The 25,961-nt window shown below is 38.0% G+C and overlaps 1 protein-coding gene across 1 annotated transcript in view; it reads left to right on the top strand.

Annotated features, from left to right (window-relative positions):
- Nucleotides 1–25,961, top strand: part of FRY (furry homolog (Drosophila)) — a gene marked incomplete at both ends in the record, with an annotated part of 89,078 nt that overhangs the window by 44,302 nt on the left and 18,815 nt on the right. The window contains 15 exons of the mRNA XM_010182504.1: nt 535–791; nt 2,646–2,792; nt 6,728–6,896; nt 7,646–7,736; nt 9,283–9,365; nt 12,489–12,639; nt 13,168–13,271; nt 15,757–15,942; nt 17,815–18,013; nt 18,591–18,712; nt 19,360–19,547; nt 20,459–20,553; nt 22,331–22,932; nt 23,827–23,924; nt 24,017–24,187. Of these exons, the coding sequence (XP_010180806.1) occupies nt 535–791; nt 2,646–2,792; nt 6,728–6,896; nt 7,646–7,736; nt 9,283–9,365; nt 12,489–12,639; nt 13,168–13,271; nt 15,757–15,942; nt 17,815–18,013; nt 18,591–18,712; nt 19,360–19,547; nt 20,459–20,553; nt 22,331–22,932; nt 23,827–23,924; nt 24,017–24,187 (2,663 nt within the window). The remainder of the gene's footprint in view (nt 1–534; nt 792–2,645; nt 2,793–6,727; nt 6,897–7,645; nt 7,737–9,282; nt 9,366–12,488; nt 12,640–13,167; nt 13,272–15,756; nt 15,943–17,814; nt 18,014–18,590; nt 18,713–19,359; nt 19,548–20,458; nt 20,554–22,330; nt 22,933–23,826; nt 23,925–24,016; nt 24,188–25,961) is intronic.

Genomic DNA, 25,961 nt, shown 5'->3' on the forward strand with positions numbered 1-25,961 from the left:
TGCCAGTTCTTTTTTTATAAGCTATATAAAGTGCTGTATACAAGCACTTCTGGAGTGGCAGATGACTATGAATTTTATAGGGCTCCCCACAGGAAATAAGACTCCTAATATGTGCAGGGTGTTCTTGTAAATTCTGTATGATAAGTGCCTTAAGATTTAAGCTATAGCTTAGAAACATGGAAGCTGATGGGGCATTTGTAATTCTGCAGAACACTTTTGTATGTTTATCGTAATTCTCCAAAAGCCCTTGAAATCTGAGAATAATCCCCTGTAACTGAATTATCCTTTCTCCTCTTTATGGACAACCGTTTCACTTAATACATAATATGGCACAGTAACATGGGGTCATTCTAAGCCCAGACTATGTCAGTTATTTTAGACAGAAGGCCTGACCAATGTTTCTCTTCAGGAAGCTCAAGTACATGCTTTTGTATGCTTGAGGTCTAACACATGTCAGAAGTCTGATTTAAACTGTTTATTTAAGATTTCCTTCATAAACTGACACGTTGTCCTTTTCAACTTCTACTCTTTCAGAGGTAAGCCAGCGATTCCCAACAACACATCCAAATGGAAGACAGATCATGCTTACCTATCTGCTACCATGGCTTCATAATATTGAACTTGTAGACAACAGACTGCTCCTCCCTGGTTCAAGCCCAACCACTCCAGAAGATGAACTGAAGGACAAGGATGGGGAAATTGCAGTCACAAGTGGACTAAAAGGCAACGGCTGGGGCTCTCCTGAGGCCACTTCACTGGTTCTTAATAATCTCATGTATATGACAGCCAAGGTAAAATAGCAAAACAAAGAAAGAAATCAGCCTGTAAAACAATTTCTGAAATATTCAAACTTAGATTTCTTAAGCAAAAAATTTCTTCCCTCTGATACCAGAAATTTTACATTGGAACAGCCTGTACTAATCAGACACAACCTTGTTTTTGAGGAAGTTCCTTCACTTTCTCTTTTAAGAACAATGCTAAAACTGTTCTCTTTCAAAACATGAATTAAGAAAAGTGTTTTATCCTTTTAAAAAAAGCCTTAATAGTGAGAGTATTAAGGATTGCTTACAGAGGAACTAAGTTCAGTTCCCTCCTCTATCACTTCTTGGGTTAATGTCTAAGGCAGCAGATGAAAGTTTATTTGGGGGTCAGAATGAGCACCTGGAATTTGTCCTACTGAAGCTCTTGTACTTTCTGTGAAACACTTAAATATTGTTTAAGAGACAGAAAAGGAAAAAAAAGGAGTGTAAATTTCTAAGGTGCTAGATAAAGCATTCTTTTGTAAAAGGGAAGGTATTTTACATCCCAGGTCCTGATAAAGGACCAGACATTCCTTTTTCCCAATTACTTTTTCCTGTAAAATGCCAAAGCAACTACTGGGAATCCATCTTTTCCTTCTCTTTGCTGAGTTGCAGGCTGCTGTGCTAGTGTGCTGCGCTTGCTCTGGCACTGCTTTTGCCAGATTCAGTACACATGTCTAGACTGCTAAATACATAAACCCTAGGAAATAATGCCTGGTACCTATGTCTGTATCCATGTTACATAGCAGTTGATTTCTGGATCTTATGTTGAGGCCCTATAACTAAAACGTTGTTATTATTTTGTGTGCATTTTGTCATATGAACATGTCAGAAGTAATGCGGGGACCAGAATGTTTTTTTGATATTTGTTACATATCTATGGCATGATACCAACTTGTGAATTATCTGTTGGTACAAAGTCTCTAGGTTATTGTTAGAGGAAATTTATGAGTTGCAAACATGTGATGCAGTCTCACTTTTACTGCCTATCAGCAGCAGTCCCCAAAGTTGCTTCCAAAACCACACAAAGTTTTTGTTCTAGAGTGAACAAGTGCGCTTTCTTCAAACCATATTGATTTTCCTAGATTTGAGGCTGTATGTGCGATACAGGGACTGGCACCTGGAAGTTACAGAGTAGATGACAGTAGATGAAGATGCCAATAACAGTGTAAATGTAGCTAATATGTATTAAATCATTTCCAGTTGAATAGGATGACCTAGAGATTGCCACTCCCCTCCTAGCAGAATGTAATTTGTGCAGTGGCTAAAACAGTCTTCTCAAAGTGGAGCCAAAGATTTTACATAGGAAACAGAGCAGCTGCAATTCTAGATTCCTACATCCTAGATGCATGTGCTAACCATTTAACTGGCTGGACGAAAGAGAGTTGTTCCTGTAAGCATGTCTTGTAAAGGAGAGCAAAAGCTTCACATTTCCAATGTGAAAGCAAAAGACTGTCTAATGCTTAATTCTGCTAGGATTTACTCAGGAGAGAACTGTCAAATTGTTCACTACTGTAAAGGCTGAAGCAGAAACAGAACTTACTGAACAACTATAAAGATGAAACCAAATAAGTTGCTTGATTGTAGGATCACCCTTTGCATTTACATTCCTGAAAGACTTTTTTGGGAGGGAGGGGGGATTTAAGTCCTACCAAAGATCTGTACATCAATACTTTTAAATAGAGTTTGTGTTCTGAAGTCTGTCAGGTAGCTTTTCAAAATACTGTTTGGTCACTTTTTACAGCTTTTTACTGCTGGTATTGCATGGTAAAATGCTATGAAAGACCATGCCTTAGTTCAGAGGTCTGAATATTTGAAGAAATGTATGCTTATGATCCTTTGCAGTATGGAGATGAAATTCCTGGATCAGAGATGGAAAATGTCTGGAATGCTTTGGCCAACAATGAGAAATGGAGTAACAACCTTAGGATAACACTGCAGTTTCTCATTAGTTTGTGTGGTGTTAGCAGTGATACCATCCTTTTACGTTATGTAAGTGCACTTTATTTTATTTACTATTGGTTGCACAGGTTTTAATGAAGAAAACAATTATCGCCTGCATAAAATTAATTTCTGTTTCAAAAATAAGAGGTACTGAAATATTCCCTAGCACACTATACAAAATTAAATTGTGAGAATAAATGAGCCAAGAAACTGAAAGTCGAGAAAGGAATTGAGTAGTGGGAATCCCAGTCTCTATCAGTGGAGCACACCTTGTTTCAAGCAAGAGGTGGGCTCCTCTCAACCAAAGAGCAACTTTGCATCTCTGTGTAAGAGCGACTGGCCAGAATGAATGAGGAAAAGTATTAAAAACATTTTTTTCATATTAGAATTGTGTTAAAATATGCAATTTTTATATATGTTTAAAATTTTATTAAAAAGACAGAATTACTGTTCAAAGTTTAAATAACTTGCATGGAATTGTAAAAATACTAAATGCTTATAATTTTTCTCAGTAATTAATTAGTTCACAAAGCTATTAGTTAAATTTTCAAAGTCCTTTAAACAATGTATGTTAGATCATGAATGGGACATAACATGCTATGATCTGTTTGTTATAAAGATTCAGGTTATCCTTCAGAAAAGCGTGTAGTTGTGAGAAAGTGCTACATTCTCTTCTCCTTTAGTAGATGAAGGCTTTCTGTGAGACATCTTGAAGAGACACAAGATAGCTAACCTTTATAAACTCCTTACCATATCTGCTTTTGCCTTTACATGGCTGACATGAATTATGTAACTGTTCCTGCTGTGTGCAAGTCAAACTGTGCAGGATATTGTTATTATTCAAGTTAAAATAAAATCAGAGCTGTCTGAGAAAAGCAAGATAGTCCCATTCCCATGTTCCTTATTGCTCAGTTGCTGGGTGAAACAGAATCTAAATTTAGGAAATTTTCCAGCTCAAATATAATATGCTGATTTATTAAGTAAGCCTCTTTCTATTGATTTGCCAGAAATAAATTTGAAATTACTATTAATGTGATAAAACTTACCTAAAAAGCTTGGTAAACAAACTTCGTTTACTGTTGCTGAAATAATACATTTTTCAAAGTGTTTATGATGACTGCTGTGCATAATAGAATAAAGGAAATATAGAAGAACATAAAAATTTTCAAGATGTCATTGTACATCCTGTACAATCCTGTTAGTTTCCTTTTATTTGTAGTTTACTGTTCTATAGTCTCAAATCAGTGCATGTATATTGAAAGTCAGTGTTGCTCAGCTAATCAAAAGAGGAAAGATTTGAAAGTGGAGTTACTGTAAGAACAAGCTCAAGGTTTATATAAGATGAAGACAAAGAGGTTGATCCCAAATATTTTGACAGTATCTAAGGTCTTTCCATCAGTTGTGACAGAGGCTCTTCATTCTGCGTTGACCATGCTTTGAGCAGAGGGTTAGATGAGAGATCTCCCAGGTCCTATCCAACATGACTGATCCGACAGTCTGTGACAGACTTGGGATAAGGCTCAAAGGTTGCCTCCATCAGGGGGAACTATGTTGGCAGAGAACAAGTGGAAATCAGTGAAATAAGAGGCAAAAAGAGGGCTGTTGTATTTCTGGCAGCTTAAAAAAGGAATCGGGGCAGTTTTGTAGAAGGAGTAGCCCTGTGCTAGGTATATATTCTCACCCCTGAATCTGTAGCCTGACTGGAAATGCCTGGTCACCTCTTCCTCAGGGAGCCCCTCACATACCTCATCCTCACCCCCATCCAGATACTTGCCAACCCAGAGTTTTCAACACAACTTTTTTCCAAAATTGTTGCCATCCCATGGCTTTGAGCAGTCTGCTTCAAACCCCCTTATTACCCATAGCACTTCTTTCTTCGAATTCTTTCCAAACCTTCTTGCCTTGAAGCCTTGGCTCTCTCACAGTCACATCCTCCTCCAGGACAATGCAGTCCTTTTGCTCCACAAAGAGAGCAGTCTGTTTTGGCATCTCCAGCTTTATCTGGTCAGCATCTCCTGTTTTACTTGTGGGACTTCTGTGCTCTCCCTCCCAAGCTCCCAGTGGCTGTTAAGAAGACAGTCAGGTCTTCATTGGTGGTGGCAGCTGAGAAGGTTCCTGTGTTTTCTGCCACCCTGTTAGCCTGTGTTTTATAATGCTGAGTGGAAAGTCTGATTCCCGGATTTTGCAAAATCCGAAAAAGTTTTCAAGTTCTGTAGGAAGCCTGACTGTGCTTATGAGTCACCCCTTAACTGATAGCTTTGTCTGGAGTAGGAAAACTCCACGAGTTTATCACACACATCTGCTCTGTGCTTTGATAGTCCCTGGGAGTTTACAGATGAGAAATTGTAACTAACTTTGCTAACAACACAAGACTGCTGATACCATAAACATGTTCCTTCTATTATCAAGTAGATAACACATACGCATTAGCAAATAAAGATAATTTGAGCAGCTTATCAGCACTGTTCCAGCTCCCCTGGGCTCCAAAGACCATGCAGTTGCAAGATTGCCAGTTTAGCCATCTCCTTTGGAGCCCTCTGTGCCCCAAGGCAGTCACCAGCTGCTTTGTGCCTTCAGCCATCTGTTCTGCCTGTGTGAGTCCAAGCCAAAAGCATGTCTGGCTTACATTTTTAAATTTTTTTTTCAAGTGGCTAAATTCATTGCTTTGTCTCTTATGTTTCCTTTAAGTGTTTTTTCCCAGTGCAAATTGCTCAGCTCTCCTTTCTTTCACATGCATACTGAAAGATTTCTCAGCTATGCACAGTTCAGAAACCTCATTGGCAAAGACTTTTAGTGTACGGAACATGACGCCTTCTGGGGTGAAAGATGCTGGAAGTGGCAGTGTGAGCCCAAGTAGAAAGGAGCCTCGAAAGGGAGGTGGATTTGTATCTGGAAAGTCCCTGGGAAATTTTTAGCACAGTAGAGTAAATGAGACTTCGAATATATGCGTTTTCTCTACTTTAAGAAAAAGAAAAGGAAAGAAAAAAAAGAGAGAAACAGAAGCAGTCAGGAAGCTATTTTAATGAAAGATTTTAAGAGTATAAGAACAGCAATATTTGGTGAGGCCAACAGGCAGCTCAATCCACTATATGTATTAGCTCCACTGTAAGCATCTGTTTAAGGATATCTTTAAAAGCAAGAAGGCAAGCACAGAGGAGTGCTTCCCCATATGGTCTCCCAGCTCCCGCAGTTTATGAATCAAAATGTTTTTGAGCCACAGAGAGTCTCTGTTTTTAATAGTTTTCCCTCAATAAGTCGCTATAGATTGATCTCAATATCTCAAGAGTCCTCATTGCTGCTGTGAATGCAGTAAGGTTTGCAACAAGATAAAAGACTTTTTCTCAAAATTTCTATAATTTATACCCTCTCAATTTTTTCAGATCAAGATGCATAAAGTCTGTATGCATAATTGCTCTGCCTTTCTTCCATGTGCTATTACTTTGATTACAGATGTAATCTGTAAGTAGCTACTTAAAGCCTAGCTTATTCTTTACTACTACATCTATCTCTTTCACATCAGCCATAACTGGAAATATAGGCATGAAGTTTTGGGTATATCTAGCTTTCTAGATGGGAACTTTGCTCCATGCAAGATTCATCTTCAGTGGAAATCACATACTCAAACTATGAATCCCTGAGTATGATTCAGAGTTAATGCTGACATCCTTAAATGGTAAGTACAAAATTAGGTGGGTCTTGTATATGTGCATGGTATATAGTTCTATATCTAAACATCTCTTTTGTGGATGGTAAGCAAAAACTTAAGGTAATTAGATCACAGATTCTATCTGCCAGAGAAATTACGTTGACAGCAAAGTGAGCAGTTGTGTCCTGTATGAAGCAGGTGGATGCAGTTGTGTGGTTGTGGTGTCTGTCCAGGAGTAACACCTTGCATCCTGGATCTTAACTGCAGTGTAACATGTATTGATTTCTTTAGAAATTCACTTTGGACAGAGTTTAATAACTGTTATTTTCTTCTCTAGATAAAAAAGGTTGCAATATATCTATGTCGCAATAACACTATTCAGACAATGGAAGAGCTTCTTTTTGAGCTGCAGCAAACCGACCCAGTGAACCCGATAGTCCAGCATTGCGATAATCCTCCGTTTTACCGTTTTGCTGCCAGTAACAAAGCCTCAGCTGCAGCTTCTGGTATGACCTAAATGTACTTTTCAGTTATGCTCTCCTGCTCTCTCCAGTCTTCATCTCTTTGAAAAAACAATCTCAGTTTTGCACCCATTCACATCTATGTATATATAAAGTAGAAGTTTCAGGGCCTTGTTGCACATCTAAATTACAGTTCCTTTTAATTCCTAATGTTCTATATGCTTTGTAAATGTATGTTTAATTATCTTAGCTATTTTAATAGGATATTGCCAATGTTTGGTGCTGCTCAGAGCTCTCATGAGGTGGTTCTTCTACCACAAGTTTCTTAGAACAAGTCATCACCAATGCTGTGATTACAGCAGGTACACCAAAGCAGCAGAGTTTCCTGAAAACAGAGAGCCTCAGCTGTGTGGCAGTTCTGTTTCCAAAGGCAAAAGGCTATTTGTAAGCTGCAGTTGTCAAAGATACATAAGAGACAGCCTCCCCAAATTCAACTTTGTCAATGTTTTGCCAAATTCCTGAAAAACAATGGGTTATGTCACCTGAGAATAAGCTTAGTCTGAGAAGCATCATTATGTTATTCTACCTCTCAAAGCGTGTAAATTTTACATCCTTCAGCTGTGTAAGCAGGTGCTGGTTTGTAGAGGTAACAGTCTTCATTTATATGCACAGGTACTTGCAGGATGGTCACTTTGACTGCGGCTACTAAAAAAATTAAAGTTACGGTCAGTTATTGCTTTGCAAATACAGTCTGCTGCCTGTAACAGGTGTTCTTATTGACATCTCAAATACAGGAACCACCTCTAGCAGTAACACTGTTGTAGCTGGCCAAGACAGTTTTCCTGATGTAGAGGAGAGCAGAGTCACGAAAGAGACTGATGAAAGGTTTGTGGTTTGGTTTTTCTTTGACTCCAAAATATATGCATTTTCCTAGGCTAAGGGTGAGATGTTGAGTAAATTTCTGCATTGTTTTGTGAGGAACTCTGATGCTCAGACTGATCCTAAGTGTTGTTATCCCAGTAAGACCATTTTAAAATGAGTGTATGTAAAAGGAAAAAAAAAGCTATTCACATGGTTCTGGTTCTCAAGTATTGCTTAATAATAAATTGTAGAGGAATATCTGTTAAACCTACATTGAATAAACTGTGCTAAGTGGATCGTGGTTTTGTAGGAGTTATCCACAAAGGAGAAAGAAAATCAAGTGCATACCAAACAATGAAAATTAAAATCTTTATTTAAAATCAGGTTTGAACACACCTTTTGATTTCATGTATAAGTAAAATTTAGTATGCAGATTTGTATCCATGATTGCAAGGACACCTCTGTTGACTGGATAAACTGTATTATAGAGGAAAGCTGGGTAAAATATTTGGCTTATTACTTATTTTTTTAAAATATTTGCTTATTACTTAATTACTGAGTTATGTCAGTAATTATCAGTTTGTACACGTTTATTAAAGGAATTTATTAAAATATAAGAGAAACAGATACTGGAAAGACAGAAAATAGCAGAATTACAATGGCTTATGCTGCCTTTTTGTCACCTTCACAATGAATTTATTATGCCCTTATGAGATAGGCGTGCTTTGGAAACATATATCAATGTATAACTAAATACCCTGAAAAAATATATATGCACATTAGTAAGAAATTGAATTGAATGTAGAAAGCCTTCAACCTGGTTTTGTTTGATATAGTTGTTTTAACACGGTTGTTTGTACCCAATTTCTAGCTTTGCAGAAATGATGATATTTTTACATCCCCATTAGTGTGTGAGCCTCCTGCAGGACTCCTCTCACTCCACTTCAGGCTTGATTATACTGACAGCACAGAGAGAGGTGGAGGAAGCCAAAGGAGAGCCCCAGTAAAAAATAGCTTATCATGGATCAGTGACAGATTCGGGGATAGCTGTGTGCAGTTTGTTCTGGCTCTCATATCCCTTAACCCCTCTGCCAGATCTTCTCTGGCAGTTTCTGGATTTTCCACTTGAAGGGTGATCTGCTGCAGCTTTTGCTGCTTTATACCTGTGCGGGCTTGACTTTGGACTATACAGTCAGTTACTGTTTTAGCAAGTTGCCAGAATTTCACCCGTGAACACAGGCTGTGAAAGAATACTAGCTGTTAACAGTTTATATCTCAGTTCAGCCTTTGCACAGTTTCTTGCTTCAAGAAAATCACGCATTTGTAGCAAGAGAATTTTCCCTCTGCTAAATTTTAAAAGCTTGTGACACAGGAGCACACTGCTAGAACTTCTCAGAAACGAGGTGCAAAAATCTTTTGTGGAAAGAAACAGTATCACATTCACAATGCTGTCCAATCATATATAAAAGTGCATGCGTAAGGAAATGGGTTATTTTCCAAGAGTAAGCATATAGTCTAGATGTTTAATGTCAGTCTGTGTTTTTAATGAGGATTTTTCTTGTATTTGAAGGTTCAGTAATGTGATCAGAGCACATACCCGACTAGAATCAAGGTACAGTAACAGCTCTGGAGGATCTTATGATGATGACAAAAGTAAGTTCTGCTACTCAGTTTGGTGAAATTTCTGGTGTTTTGATGGGGGAGGAGAACATTCTTATGATTGTGCATGTTCTCTCTTTAAGTTCTGTATAAACAGTAATGTAGCACCACCATACAGGGAGTGTCACTATTTTGCCTTCATACCTCATTTTATTTATTTATGTCCTTTGTTTAATCATGGGCTCAGTCAAAACTATTTGAGGACCAGAGAACTTCACAGAAGGCAGCAGCAGAGAATCTTCCAGACAGTGAATACCTTGAACCATTTGTACATGGCAAGGCAAAAGATTTCCGAGAGCATTACAGCAACTACTTTGAATTGTGCCCTTCACCAGTGTTTCCCTCTGTGCCGTTATATGAGCATGCAGAAGAGATCCAGGAGTTTCTGATAATGAGTCCTTATCTCCTCTTTAGGTTTTCTCTGCTGGCTGTAGCCAATTTCTGTCTGCACTGTGCAAACCTGTGCTAAGAGGGGAGCATGAGATAGGGCTCCCGAGCACTCTTATTGCTCTTTATGTATTTCTGCTGAACTGACACCTGATGCTGAGCAGGGATTCCAAAGAAGACCAAGATATTTCCATCAACTAGTGAATTACGGTGTAGATTTTAGGAGCTAGATGATTCGAATTAATTTCTGGAGTGAATTGTAAAGAAGCCAATCGACAGATTTTGGTTAGACTCTAACCAAATGTAACAAAAGTGAGACCTTTTTATAGGCTTTTAGCTCTGACCTAATAAAGTCAGGTCAAATAATATAGAAGCCATAGTGTCTTGTCTTGGTGCTATGGACACCAGTTTGGGATAGCATTTTGACAAAAAAAAAAGATTTATATATTCCTTCAGACAAAAAATTTTTACAGTAATTTTCTGTAAAATATGAAACTGTTAATAGCATATGATAGGCTAATTTTATCTATATCATTGGCTATTTTTCATTATTATAAAGTACAATATTTACAAAATACTATGTATATACATCATGCAATATTTAAATAAGTGTGCAACATATTAAATGGAGTTGGTTTTAGTACACTTGTCTGTTTTTCTAACGGCTTTCTAGTGGTACAGCTACTAAAAATTCTTCAGTAGATGTTAATTGAAACGCCGGCCCTAATATGATCTGCATGAACAATCTTTTGAAACAGAACAATGTTTGTGTCATCAGAACATTCTTCACAAGTGGCAGGTTTTGACAAGGGCTTAGAGTAATAAAAGGTTAAAAGATACTGACATTTTCCTCGGGTCTTTTGGAATGTCTTCTCAAGTCTGTGCCCAAATGCTTTTTTCCTGCCTGTACCTGCAAGCTCTATAGTTCTGTGAATATTTATGCAAGGTTTTCTTCTCACAGGGGTTCCTTACACAAATATATTAATACCTAGACGTGAAATAAAATATATTTTACTTAGCTGCTGACATTTATATAGAACTCTCAAAAGAAAGAGCAATTCTTACACCGTTTGTAATTCAACAAGGTAAATAATGCAGCCTCCATTAAGAAAGTGCAACTTATTCCCTCTGGCAGGCAGCCCAGACTGCGAAGGAGTTGGTGGTATGGCATTGCTCTCCTCTCCAGTCTACTTGAGCATATGTGTATGCATTGCTGGGGATATAAATAGAAATAAAACACAACTCTGCAGCACAGAAACTGTTTTGTTCGGGCAAAGGTTTTATGTTTAGGTGCAAAGTGCTTTTTTTTTTTCTCAGTCTTCACATAAACCTATGAAAAGCAAAGTCTTAGTGTGGATTTCACAAAGCAGTTTTATGTGAAACACTTAAATTGGTAGTAATAAATAGTGACTGCGCAGTGCTTTTTATGTGAAAAGCATCTGGCAAACATTATCCAGTCAATCCTTAAAAGATGAATATGTGAAAATGGTGTACTTTGCTACGTTATTAGGTCAGTTTATTCTTCTTTATCTATAACTAATAAATCGTCCTTCAGAGGATGAGAGAAATAAGTAGAGCTCTAAATCATAAAGATCTTAAGTGCACCTTGGATGACTAACAGTGAAGAATGGGAATTATAAAGTTGGCATTTTAGTAATAACTGAGAAGCAGCTACTGCATTGAAGGGCTCCTGAAGATATGGAAACCTGAAGACATTTTGTCACAACCAAGAAGTGGTGTGCATTAGAAGACACTAGCTCTGATACTTTTGTAGGCATCAGTACAGGTTTTTTTTTCCTGTAGAAAGCTGACAAGCATCAGATCACGCTGTTAAAAAAAGGAAAGTGCTGAGAGTTTCAAACCTACCTGTAACAAAGACCAGAGCAAAAAATAATGCTCTCACTAAAACTTCACTAAGGGCGATATTTGGATGTATGTCAATAACAGCCCTTACTTTCTGTGGCAGTGTATCACAAACTGCCAGACCTGGGAAAATAAAAACTGACCAATGGAAAAACTGCAAAGAATGAGAGGGAACAAAATGCAGGAGAGATGAACAAAGGTGTGCAGCTGAATAAAGCCAGAAAGTAGTGGAAATAACTTACTTGACCCACATCATTGCAAATAATCAGGTGGAAGAAGAAAACCTGATGCTTATTAACATACAGCAGCTGTCATACAAAGCAAAATTAAATGCGTATTTGAGAAATTCATGAAATAATTCATCCCTTTTGAAAGAAAATTACCCTGAAGATGGTTTTTTTGCATTCCTTATGCCTCTTTCCTAATTCAGGACATTTAACTTATGCCTTTGTAGCATCACTCAGCAGGGCACTGGTGGGGAGCTGCAAGAATGTGTCACTGGTAGGCGGCTCCTTGTTGCAGATGGCTTCCAGCAGCAGCTTCGTTGGCTGAACTTTCCTCTCAATTTTGAAGAGAAAGTCTGTTGCTTGGTGCTTTGTGATCCAGATCCAAAGGTCCTAAGTGACAGCAGGGACTCAGCTGCAGCTCCTACTATTCAGTGTTGTCTGCCTGGAATCTGTTTAATTTCCCGCAGCATGAAAGAGGGATTAAAAATGCATCACTTGTTATTGAACACAGGAATTTGCGAACCTCATGTCATCTTACCACATTACTCCAGGCAGCTGAGCTGCTACACTAGCATAAACTCTATTTTATTATTTCTTCAAAACGGGTAACTAGACTTGTATTTAATGTTTTTCCATGCAGATGATCCTGTTTCTCCATATACAAGCTGGTTATTGAATATTGTTGAAACCAAACAACCACATCCGCTGCCCATGCCTTACAATGGAGGATGTTGGGCACCACTTGTGGACTACCTCCCAGAAACCATCACACCCCGCGGGCCTCTTCACAGGTTAGCAGTTCCTCATTCTGCCATTTCAAACAGTGAGATGCTTCCTCTTACTGGTTGACCAACACCAATACAATCTGAAAATTATACTTTCAATTTCTGCTGATTTCCAGTGCTAAAATCAAGATGCAGTGCAGGCTTGCAATTCTACCATAAAGCCTATTGACAGTGTAGGACATCACTTTCTGATTAGAATCTGATTGAAGAAACAACTAAAATGAAAAGGAAAATTTCGCTTTCCCAAGCCTCTGTGGCTGTTATTCATAGCATCTTTTCCCCCTTGATCTTTTATGCTATGTAGGCTGTGCATATTATGAAATTTCTCTTTTTTTTTTTGTATTGACAGCGTTCTTTTCAGTAATACTTACCTGCTTAATACTGTAACTAAGGTGCTTCAGCATTTATCATATTGAGAAGATACACTACACATTTGAAAATATAGAGATCATTTATTTCTTCAGAAATAGCCATTATGTTACTGTTTTCCCATCTCTAAGATGTTTCAAACTGATACTGTGATTCAATTTCCAGGTGCAATATTGCTGTCATCTTCATGACTGAGATGGTAGTGGATCACAGTGTGAGAGAAGATTGGGCTCTTCACCTCCCTTTATTGCTACATGCTCTTTTCTTAGGTAAGACCAGCAGAATAAGAAATAAGTATAAATGTACTGTTGTCCTCTTATTTTAGTTTTGCTGAAGGTGTACTGTTGTGTTTCTTACATGTTTTTAATAACGATGTCCTAAAAAAAAAAAAAGATATCCTGAGGCAGTTACAGTCTGGGAATTAGTCACAAAACTCTAAAGCTTTTGAATATTTTGGCCAATTTCACTCAAATTTGGGAGGTGGGTAGAAATCTGAAGATGATTGATTGACTTCCTAATATATCTCTAAAAAAACTGCAGCCCCCACTGCGAGAAAGGCAGGTGAAACAGCTTTTGTGCAGTCTGGTTTGTGATGGGCAGCTGGGCAGTCAGCACATGCCTTAGGCATGGGCTGCACACACCAGTGCTCTTTCTTGCCTTTGCAAAAGCATTGTACGAGAGCCAAGATTACTGTACTGCAGAGATGGTGAAGGTAGGACAGAGATCACTGGAAAGCAAGCTTCATTAATTCCACTGCTAATGTGATACTTTATCATCAGTGTCTTGCCTTATATACCTGAGCATAGAGGCACTGCTTTTTCCCCACTGCTGTGTCTGTTTGTGACTGTAACACAATTCAACTGGAGGGTGATACCTTCCTTATCCTGTCACTTAATGTTGTGAAAAGTGAGTGGTCTCATTTTTAGTACCCAAGAGTATTTAGCATTATAAAGCCATTCCCTAACTTTCATAGTTGATAAATAGTAGTTTCCATGAATAAACACAGCCAGATACTTGTGAAATAAATTTATTATAACTGGAGATTGCAGTCTGCTTCTCATTCAGTCACCATAGTTACCACTAAGTCTATTCACTGGCAGTCTGGGAAGAGTCTGTTGTTCAGAGGGCAAAAATGATTAAATTTAGAGGTTACAGTACAGTGGTAGAATATATGTGATATACTTCAGTATATAATTGAAGAAGATACCTCATTCTGCTTTTCTTCTACTCTGTTACCAGAGTATTTTTTTATGAATTTTTTAATGAAATAGGGCGTTTTGAGAAATGCACACTCATCAAATACTCAAGTTTTGTGTATTAGTACATTGATTTCAACAAACTTCTAATGAAACACAAGAATAACAGTCAGGACTGTGTCAGCTGGGGCTTCCAGGGCCAGTTTCAATACAATGTTTCACATATATTATTCACTTCAAGGTTAAAGCTATTTTATGGCTTCCCATAACAAAATTTTACTTCTTTTGTATATCGTGGTGAACTTTCTTAGTGTAGGAAGGAGCTGAAAGAAAACTGGGTAAGTGTATGAATCAAATCCATAACCATCAACTGATCAAACAACGTCTTTAGTATGATTTGCAGCAAGTGTGAGAAAACTGGTGCTTACAGTTGGAAATTCTCACAAGAACAAATGAATAACTTAGGACCAGAATAGTATGCAGCAGGGTGGCCACTTCATTAAGATCGCTTTAAGGAGCCATCAGGGAGCCATGCAAACAAACATGTGCAGAAACAAAAGTATGGTATTAGTAATCCATTACAAAAATATCTTTAGTGATTTGTTTATGCAATAATGTTTCGACATTACCTTATTTACGAAGAAATAAATATAAATTTATTAATACCATTTGAGACAGTCCCTTGGCTAAGAACTCTTAGTTCTCAAATGTGAAATTAAAGCTAAATGTAACTGGTAACTAAATGTAACTAGTTTAATGGTAAGTAAAATGAGATCACAGCTTCCACGCTTCAAGTTCAGTTTCTCTAGAGTTGTTATACCTCCTGTGGAAGGTTCTATGTTTTGTAGTAGAGTTCTGTTGTGACGGTGTAAAGAAGTTATGTCAAAAGACTGGAAATTGAAAGTATTTCTGTCCTGTTGGAATGTGAGCAGACAGATGCATCTGACCAAAAAGGAAACTGGAAACTGGTTTGGTGGCTGACTGGAGTGACTGTATCCTTCCATTTATTGGAATGAGTGAAAAAAATACTAAAATGAAAGAATTTTGCAATGGATGTGTTCAATAAATCTTTGCTTTCAGTTCTGTACCCTGAGCTAGTGCCTAATTTGTCATACAAGTCACTGGTAGATGAAGCTCTCCTTCAAGGGAGAAAGAAGTCTGTCACTTCCTTTCTTAATAAATCAGTATCTGCTTCTTAGAGTTTGCGTTTGTAAAACTGATGTCTGAGCAAGAAAGACAGACACTGGGATAAGCAATGTAATTACAACCATCACCAAGAATTTCTCATCTTCAGAGGCTTTCCAGCCCTGTCAAATAAACACTGCAGAGAGACAGAATGCATAAAGTAGTATTGCCACACATTGTTTTGTACCTCCTGTATAGGACCTCAGTCAGGAAACTAAATATACAAATACATTTGAACACTAGTAATGGTGTCCGAAAATTGTGTTTCTTTGCACTGTTGCCATGACCTGCCTTGGAATTTTTACCATCTCTGGAATGTGAACTTGTGTATTATTCCTTCATATTCAGTGATTGCTGTAACCCTTCCTTTTAGGTCTTGACCATTACCGCCCTGAGGTCTTTGAACACAGTAAAAAGTTACTCCTTCACCTTTTGATTGCATTATCTTGCAACAGCAACTATCAAGCCATTGCATCAGTGCTTCTTCAGACCAGAGAGATGAATGAGACCAAGACTCTGACAGTACAGCCAGCATACTTACCTGAATATCTTTATACAGGTAATAAAACAAAAGAAGAAAAGAATATTGCATTATACTGTGAGGTTTTGGAAAGCAGGATGTCAAGGTTACTTTCCTAATATATAACAATTTTGATAAATTAAAGTGGTAAAGTGGCAAATATGAACTGTTCCCATTAATATTAATTCCATGTGAACTACCCTAGAGATGCACCCAAATTATTATTACATAACTTTTCATGATAGTGAGAAAGCTCCCTGATATAAGGTGAAATATATAATGTAGAATTTTAAACATTACTATGGCTAATAACTTCCTAACTCTTCCCTCAGGGAGCCAGGACTGCTTTAAATGGGGGCAATCACTCCTCAACCTTCAAAAGAAATTAATAATTCCAACACAGAAAGAGCAGCAAGAATATGCAGTTCAGATTCCCCATTATTAAGTTAAATTTTACATGATATATACCCTGCTTTATATCACAGATACACTTCATTTCTGTCCTGAAATCTATTTCTGCATTAGGAAGCTTACTTCAGAAATCAATGAATATTGCTGAAATCAATGTTCTGTTAACTTTGAGCAATTTACCTGTTGCTAAGGGGTTGGTTGGGAATAGTGTGTAGAAAGCAGCTACCTAAATTTACTGATAGCATGCAATATTACTAAAAGCAAGCACACTGTTGAGATTTGAAGGAATCACAGAACCAGTGTAGAGTTATGGAGGTAGGATGTGTTGTCTGGGAGAGGGTGAGGAACTGTACGATACAATGAGAAATTTAAAGGAGAGATCATAAAATTAGTGGCATTTCCATGGTTCTTCAGGTGTATAACCAAAAGTAATAAATAGTTTGACTTTATAAAGAACATTACTTGATAACTGTTTATTATTTTTTATGAGATACAAAAAAGTATTTTAAAGTGAGAAGAAGGAATATGTGTTTCAGATCAATGAATTAATTTGGCCCTTTTAGGTTTCATTCTGAATAAGTCTGTGCAAAATTACCTCACATGTGAATTTCTCATCTTGAGTTGTGTAGATCTCCTTTCCAATGCATGTCCATGTATTATTAAATACAGAATAAAATTCTTACATTAAAATTGCATTACACCTTTTCTGCCAGAATGAAAAACTTTTCATTCCTGTTTCTGGAAAAACAGAATTGGTACCCTGTGTCCGGGCGTCTTAAGTCCAAGAAGTTACCAAAATTTTGTATTTGCATTCTTTTTTTATCAGCTGATAAGCTGGCCAGTTCTTCTGTTGTCGATACAGCCTAAGATGACTGGCAGTCTTAGTTTCTAATTCCAGCTCTGATGTTGTGTGGCAAGCTTTTGATCTAGTAGAACTCTTACGCAGTTGTTTAACCTTAATGTTGAAAATATTTAGTATGAGCAGTCCCGTGTTTACAGTTACTAAAGGTGTTGAACAGAAGCCTTAAACATTTGCATCTCAGTTTCCATTACATGTGTAAAATTAGGACAATGTCATTGTCCTAAAAATTCCACCCTGTTGATGTTTTTTTTCCTCAACGGACTAGCCCAGAGAAGTGAGATTAACTTTGTATGCACTTAGCCAACTTCAAAATTCACTTTACAGAAAGACACAGTTCTGATTGTAAAATGCCATGAAACATTTGTCATTTCAAGTACTGTAGCCCTCATGCAGTTTAAAAAAAAAATCTTGACTTTGGTATTTTTCATTTTGTGTTGTGTTCTGCACATTTAGAAACAGAGTACCATTTTCTCTCCCATTGGTGTTTGAGGGTTGTTGTGTTCTGCAGGTTTTCCCCGTGTTTCCCAGTAGAAGGTCTCTGCTGCTGACTCTGAAAAGAGCTGCTTGGCAGACACATTCACCTGTGATGCTGGCCCAGCAGTGCATTCCATCTCTGTCTCCTCCCTTTCGGCTGGCAGGTGGCTTTGACTTTCTGCGGGAATACCAGTCCTCTCCGGTGCCAGACTCTGGCTTGAGCTCCAGCTCCACCTCCTCCAGCATCAGTCTGGGAGGCAGCAGTGGAAATCTCCCACAGATTACACAGGAGGTTGAGGACATGGACACTGCTGCTGAATCAGATGAGAAAGCAAACAAATTAATTGAGTTTCTGACAACCAGGTAATGGAGATAAGCAGAGGTTACGTTTGTACTTTCATGCCTTCTCTAGAATTATCTGTAACAACTTAAAAAGACTCAAGGAAAATGGCCAAGCTTTTATAGTAGGTAGGTGCTTAAAAGCACTACAGTGTCAGGAACAGCAGAAAAAATATTGCCTGACAGGGATAAAATGTTTAATTGACTAATAGTTTTATGTTCAACAGTGAACTAGTGAAAGAGGACAGTTTTGTTATTGTAAAATTAGATAGGAAGTGTACAGGGCATAGGGAAAGCCCGTGGCGAAACTAATATTAACTACCAAATACAACCAGCAGATCCTAGGCACAATGTTAAATTAAAAGGCAGGGATTTGTTTATGCAGCTCTCTAAATGGCATAACTTATATTTTAAAAGACAGCTTTTGTAAAATACAGCTAGGAATATTTATTTACTTGCATTTTGCTCTCTTCAATTGCATGTGTTCCAGATTATGGCACTGGAAATAGCTAATTGCCTTCTCAGTCTATATATTTTAACTGATTACATCTGTGTCAGATAACTCAAAGAAATTTTGCACTTTGTTATGTGTTTCTTTAAGGGCATTTGGTCCGCTTTGGTGCCATGAAGATATCACACCCAAAAATCAGAACACCAAGAGTGCTGAACAGCTTACTAATTTCCTACGTCATGTTGTGTCTGTATTTAAAGATTCCAAGTCAGGTAGTAATTTTTTTTTCCTTTCATAATTAAAAGAATATTCCCTCAAGGTTACACTGAATTTTTTTTAACCTTGTGACTCGTAGATCTGCTTATGCAGAAGCATGACCTATTGTATGTCTTAACAAGGATGTATGAAAGAACTGCTTTTTAAAAATCATGTTAGATTGGACTGTGGCTGAATGTTAAATCAAACATTTCTTCAAAGCTGTTGAAAGAAAGCCTTTTAATTTATTCTACCAGATAAAATATCCTCTATGACTTTTTGATAAAATACATCACAGTTACTAAGTAAATGTACTTCGTTAAATTTCTTCTGGCAGTTAAAGTTTAGTTTTAATGTATTATGCCAGCAAGAGTAGTAGATGCCTCAAAAGCTTGTCCAGGAATTGTGAAAACTTTAAACCTATTAAGAATTCCAGGTTTTTGCAGACTCAAAATTTTGGATTTGCTGTTTATTTTCTTACATTCTGTGTGAAATAAATGTAAACAGTGGGAAATTCTCCCAAACTCGGACATTTCTGCATCTCCATTTCTCACTGGATTTGCAGGACACATTCAGCAGCACAGAGTCAGTTCAGCCTGTTTATGACCCACAGCAAAGTTGTCATTTGAAAAACAAACATTTGTCATACTATTCCTTTGCTTAGGTTTTCATTTGGAGCAGCATCTGAGTGAAGTTGCTTTACAAACAGCTCTTTCAAGCTCTTCAAGACATTATGCAGGTCGCTCTTTCCAGATATTCAGGACCCTGAAGCAGCCCCTTTCTGCACATGCTTTGTCAGACCTGCTGTCAAGATTGGTGGAAGTTATTGGAGAGCATGGAGATGAGATTCAAGTATGCACGTGTACATAATTCTTCTTAGTGCTGTTGGTTTAATATATATTTAATTTAAAATTAACATTTTAACAAGACGTTTTGGAGTCAAGTGATGCAAAGTAGAGTGTGGCCTTACCAAAGGTTACCTCTCAGTTTAGTGGATCCATATGCACCTTATCAGAGCCTTCATCAGGCTGTTAGAATCTTAAATAGCTCTAAAGAGAACAACTAGAAAACATCTAGTAAATGTCACTCAAAATGAAATATTCATGATGAAGATTTTCCTTTTCACATCATGAATTTGTGCTTAAAGAACCCATCATTCTACCTGCTGGTGTAATCTGACAACATGGAGTAGACATCACCTCATTTCTCAGATGTTAACATCTTTTGGAATAAAGAAATCCACACCATCCATAACATTATAAAACTTACACTGACCTAACTTGATCCAGTCCTCTCTTAGTGAACTTTGAAGTTTCCTTGGTTTAGCTAAACAGACTGTTGTTCCCTCACGAAATTTTATTCAAGACTTAATAAAGAGAACTACTAGCTCTTATTAAGAAATAGACTGACATTACCTCCATATTTTACTTAGGTAATGAAACTGCCACAAGATGACAGTAATATTCTGTCACAACTGCTTGTGCAGAATTTAAATCAGTGACCTGCAAGTCAGAGGTTCTGTATGCCGTTACCAATCTCCTGATGAGATATGTGCCCTTCTTGTATGCCTTCATAGATCACTCAGAGGTAGAAAATAAACCATATTTGTAGTGACACTTTAATGTTCAGGGCAGTGGAATTGGTGTGAATGTTTCTCTTTTCAGGAGAAATTACAGGGTTTCAGTAGGTGCCTGTTCCTTTTACGAACTGAAAATTTTTAACTGTTCACTGTTTTGAATGTCTTTGTTGAACTGCATTGATAGGGGTATGTCATGGAGGCGCTACTTACTTTGGAAGCCGCTGTGGACAATCTGTCCGACTGTTTGAAGAACAGTGATCTTTTGACAGTGTTATCACGGTAAGAACCCGCTTTCCTAAATATATCTTTTTATTTTTTCAGTGTCTCATGATAGTAAGCATGCAGTTCTGTATTCTGACAGCATTAAATTATTTTGATAAGGCTGAACTCATTTGTAACTTTCAGACAACTAGACTAAGAGCACATTTAAGCCAAATTTTGCAATAGTTGAAATAATGTTGGTAGAACTAATGGAACTTTACAGTGGATTGCAAATTCTTCATTGCTGCCACTTGGCTATAACTTACTTTAACATCCTGTAAAATACTGTGCTTTTTCACTTTTGTAACATATACTTGAAAATGTATCTGAGTAGAAACATGTTTTTTGGAACATTGGTTTCATGCAACCTGTTGTTCTCAGATGAAGTACTCCCCAGGAAGTAAATGATCGATGTTTGTTCCTCTCAATAAAACTAGGGAGAATTTTGGCTCATGTGTACTTAACCCATGGATCTTGCCAGATGTGTACAACATCTTTGTGAAACCCTTGGCTTTAAAGTAGACCTTTGTACATAGAAGGGAAATTGCAGGCTTCTTCTGTAGCACAGCTGTTGACAGTGCTGAGGGAGATAAATGTCTGTCTTGACTCCTAATAGCAACAACAAAATAGGAAACGTGTTTGAAAAATGCCCTTAAGTTACCATGTTTTACATGCAGAATAAAAATGCAAGGACTGTAATTTCTGAAGCTAGTAGGCAGGTTGCTGTGTATTAAACTGCAATGGAAGAACACAAGTATTGCCTTGTGACAGAGTCGGGGTGGGGAAATACAGCTTCTGCTTTCTAAAGTAGGAGCTATTTCTCTTTCTTTAGTGTACATTTCAGGAAAGAGCAAGTTGGAGCAGAAAATAAGAAACACTCCAGAAAGCAGTAGGATACAATATTCTTTATTCTGACACTATTGATTCCATAAGATCCTCTTCAAATATTATAGATAGTAAAGACTCATAGTATATGAGGTAGGAATGGGACCAGAGAGTCAGGAATTAGCTGTTCTCTAGAACAAACTTCCCTTGTATGTATCAACACAGCATATTCAGTTGTACAGATAATTACCAGGGATTATCTGGATCATAACAGAACAGTCCATGAGGAGCCATCAGTCACTGAGATTGAAACACCACTGCTTTCTGTAAACCATCTTGAAGAGATCTTAGGACATAGGCAGGAGAGGATGCATAACAAAAAGTTTTCTGAAGAATCTGTACTAGCAAGAACCTAGACAGCCACATAACAATCTTCTTGAGGATAATGTGGCATAATAATATTGTGGATTATCCACATAATAATAATGTGGATAATCTTCTTAATGTGGCATATTTGTGGTTCTGCTTAAGATATGCTGTTTTTTCTGCCGACAGTTCTCACATTAGCCAGTAACCCGTTGTGCATTTTGCCTGCCAGCTGTGCCAAGTCTGGGGTTTGCTCCACAGATGAAGGCATTTCAAAGACCAAAATTGGTTTTATTTCTACCACTGCCCCATTATATAGGCAATTCCACAAGTCAGTTCAGAGCTCTGTATCTCCTGTCACGATGTCATTCTTACGTGTCTAGATTGTAGAGTATACTGCTTTGGTTTGGTGCAGTGCCATGTAAATCTCACTTCAGTCTGTGGGCATTTCTGGAAAAAAAAGACAGGCTGCAATATACAGTGTGGTGGTTTACTTTTCTTATTTAAATATTTATTTATTGTTTGATGAATACTTAACTTGCATCTAATATGTATAAGCTGTGCATTCACACGTTGCAATGTATGTTACATATTTTGGGTTTAGTTCATCTTCACCAGATTTAACATCAAGCACCAAACTGACTGCAAACCGGAAGAGCACAGGACAGCTAAATGTGAATCCTGCAAGCAGTAACACAGCCACTGCTGAACGAAGCAGGCACCAGAGGAGCTTCTCTGTACCCAAAAAGTTTGGAGATGTGGACAAGTCCTCGGACCCACCACGCAGTGCCACACTAGACAGAATTCAGGCGTGCACCCAACAAGGCCTGTCTTCTAAAACCAGAAGTTCCTCTTCTCTAAAGGACAGTCTCACTGATCCATCCCATATTAACAATCCAACCAACCTACTGGCCACCATCTTCTGGGTTGCTGTGGCTCTGATGGAATCAGATTTTGAGTTTGAATATCTAATGGCATTGCGGTTACTGAATAAACTTCTGGCTCATTTGCCACTAGATAAAGCTGAAAACCGGGAGAAGTTGGAGAAGTTGCAAGGGCAGCTGAAGTGGGCAGACTTCTCAGGGCTTCAGCAGCTACTCCTGAAAGGATTCACCTCCCTTACTACCACTGATCTCACACTACAGCTCTTTAGTTTGCTGACACCAGTCTCTCGAATATCCATGGTGGATTCCTCTCAAGCTATAGGTAAAACCAGTATATCTTCCTCTCTTTCAGTTTCATTGCCATTTGATGACAGACCTCATTAGGCTATCTGCACAAAACCAAAAATGGCATTTTTTCTTTCTCTTCTTATATAGATTTCTCTTCTAATAATGTACCTTTGCTTTGAGTTGAGTGGGCTTTTTTGAAATTTCATAGCAATGTAACATGTTTCTGAAAAATGAATCTATTGCATGATAAGTTTTTGGAGGAGAGCAGTAATCTATAATTTCACATTTCATTTCTACTTCTTAGCAGAGTTGGTACTGAAGAGCTGAATCCCATCTCCAGACAGAGCCTTTACACTAATGACAGTGATGGCACTTGGCACTGGAGCCATCTCGTAACTTCAAAAACACCTATTTGAGCAGTCTCATCTGGCCAGTTATACCAGAATTTTCTTTGATTATCAACTTGAACAGAATAAAACAGTGCAAGTTATTTCTGCCAGCCTGACCAAAACAGTTGTTCATTTATCAATACTGAATTTCATTTTGTATTTTAGCAGCAGTAATGAAAATGCCACCAGTTAAGACTGTCAATAAACCTGATAAGTGAAAAAGATAAACAGACTCTCCAACAGGAATAAAATACGTACTTTTGTGAGATATTTTATCCTGTAAATACCTGTTTGTGCAGTAGTGTTTGCAGAAATAGATTCATGCTTTATAACAGTATTTTTTCCTAAATTATGTACTGGCTTTTCAAATTAAGGCCCCTTTAAGACAAATGTGTCATGGCTAGTGGCATGAACAACTTGACAGAGTCAATGGCGAATGTAATATTGAAACTGTTACCTGTCATGAAACACCAGCTTAAAGATCACTGTGGCTCTTTCTGTTCAAAATATACATTCTGTTTTGTATTTTCCTGTTCTAGGATTTCCACTGAATGTTTTGTGTCTCCTGCCCCATTTAATTCAACATTTTGACAGCCCAAACCAGTTTTGTAAAGATATAGCTGAAAGGATTGCTCAGGTATCAAAGTTATTTACTGTTTTGTACATCCTCTAACCCTGCAAATGTAGTTGCCTTATTCTTAATATGTTTTGACATTTATATTTAATTAGGTTTGTTTGGAGGAGAAGAACCCCAAGCTATCAAATCTTGCACATGTCATGACCCTATATAAAACACACAGCTATACAAGGGACTGTGCTACCTGGGTGAATGTGGTTTGCCGTTACCTTCATGAAGCTTTTGCTGATATTACTTTGAGTATGGTTACATATTTGGCTGAGGTAAGTTTTCAAAAACTTTTTACTGTTTTAACTCTTCTGCTGCCTAACAACCCAAAAAACTGAAGTCTGCCTGCAGATTACTGGGAGGGTCTCCGGAGCTGTTATTTATAATTAAGAGTAAAAAGCAGCAATTAGCAGAAAGAAAGGCAATTACTATAAGAAATCAGTATTAAACACTAAAACAAAAGCAAGCAAAGGTCTGAAGGGTTGATACATCTTAAAGCAGCTTCACTAATCGGCAGGTTAGATTCTCCACTGTGAAGAAGAAAAAAACTGGACAACATTTATTTAGATCCCACTGAGGAAAATAAGAGAAGGACTAATTCCAGAAGGGTTCTAGCAGAGTAAATAAATTATCATCTGCAATATAAATACCTGGTTCTTGGTACAAATTTATATACCATCCTCTAACAGTGAATGGGATCACCTTGCTGCCCATGTTTTCCCTTGTGCTCATCGCTTACTCCTAACATTTCTCACACGCAGAGAATAGAGCTGATGCAGCATTGTCACTGGGGATCCAAAGCTCAGTTCTACTTAGCTTAAGGTCACTTGATCTTCTGCCTCCTGTGTCAGATTAGTATCAGGACACCATTTTCTTGTAGAGTTCTCAGATTTATTCCTCAACTTCCATGGTGCAGTGAGATGCCTTCAGTCTCCTCTCTCATTCAGGGAGAGGAGCTGCCAGTCTGGAGGAGGAGCAAGAGACAAGAAACCATCATGTTTGGCCTGCTGTGGCCATGACAAAGATTCCTCCAGCATTCAAAATATGTTTTCCCTTTTCTCCTTACCTAATCCCCAGACCAGGATAAGCATCCAGTTCTCTATTCATGACATAAATTCACTAGCTTCTTCAGAGCAGCTTTGTTTTTTGCAGCACATTCATTCTGCGTTCTGCCAAAACATCCTCAGAAACTCCACAGGCATCTCTGATACTGGCTATCCACAGATTTTCAAGAGCCTGAGAGGCCAGGCTGTGCTCTCACACTCACTTCTGAGTAAATTTGGACCTGCTTCCTCGAGCTGCAGTTCTTCATCTTTTTCACACATGGAGGCTCTAAGTAAAAAGTCACACCAGATCTTGACTGGTGGTGAAAGCCATGACTCTCCTATATGAGACTAAAATAGGAACCTGGCATTTCTCAGTGTGTTTTCACACTCAAAGACTCTGGAGAACCATTAGCTCTTTAAACACAAGACTCAGAATTCTCCAGAGCCAAATGTCTCCTTCACAGCAAAAACTTGTATTCCTAATAAATTAATTTTAATGCTGTAAAAATTAAGGTATAAACTCTTTCTCCTTTGCTTCCCTGGCCTTAGGAAAGTGTTTGCCCCTCTTTTCCCTTCAGTGCTCTACATACAGTTGCTGGTGCTGCGGCACCTCCACAAAGGCCATTGCATGTGATCTCGCTCCCCTCAACACGGGCTTAGACGAGCATCTGGAGACTCTTTGCACTTTCCCCTTGCTGTAGGTTGGAACCACACTACTGTATTAACAGCAAATCAGGCAGGTTTTTGACCGTAATTAAGGCACATTCCTCACATAGCACTATTATTGCAGGGTGACAGAGCAGTAAGCACAACTTCCTTTCTCTGTATTTACATTGACTGCAGCTCTGTTGAGTCATGTCTGGGGAATATTTGTATGGGCATGGAGTAACTGCCAGTCTAGAGGAGGAGCAGGAGACAAGAAACCATCTTCTTCAGCCTGCTGTGGCCATGAAAAAGATTTTTCCAGCATTCAGAATATGTTTCCCCTTTTCTTCTTAGTTAA

This window comes from Mesitornis unicolor, unplaced genomic scaffold, assembly GCF_000695765.1.
Source record: "Mesitornis unicolor isolate BGI_N332 unplaced genomic scaffold, ASM69576v1 scaffold28184, whole genome shotgun sequence".
In the NCBI taxonomy this organism is placed as follows: Eukaryota; Metazoa; Chordata; class Aves; order Mesitornithiformes; family Mesitornithidae; genus Mesitornis; species Mesitornis unicolor.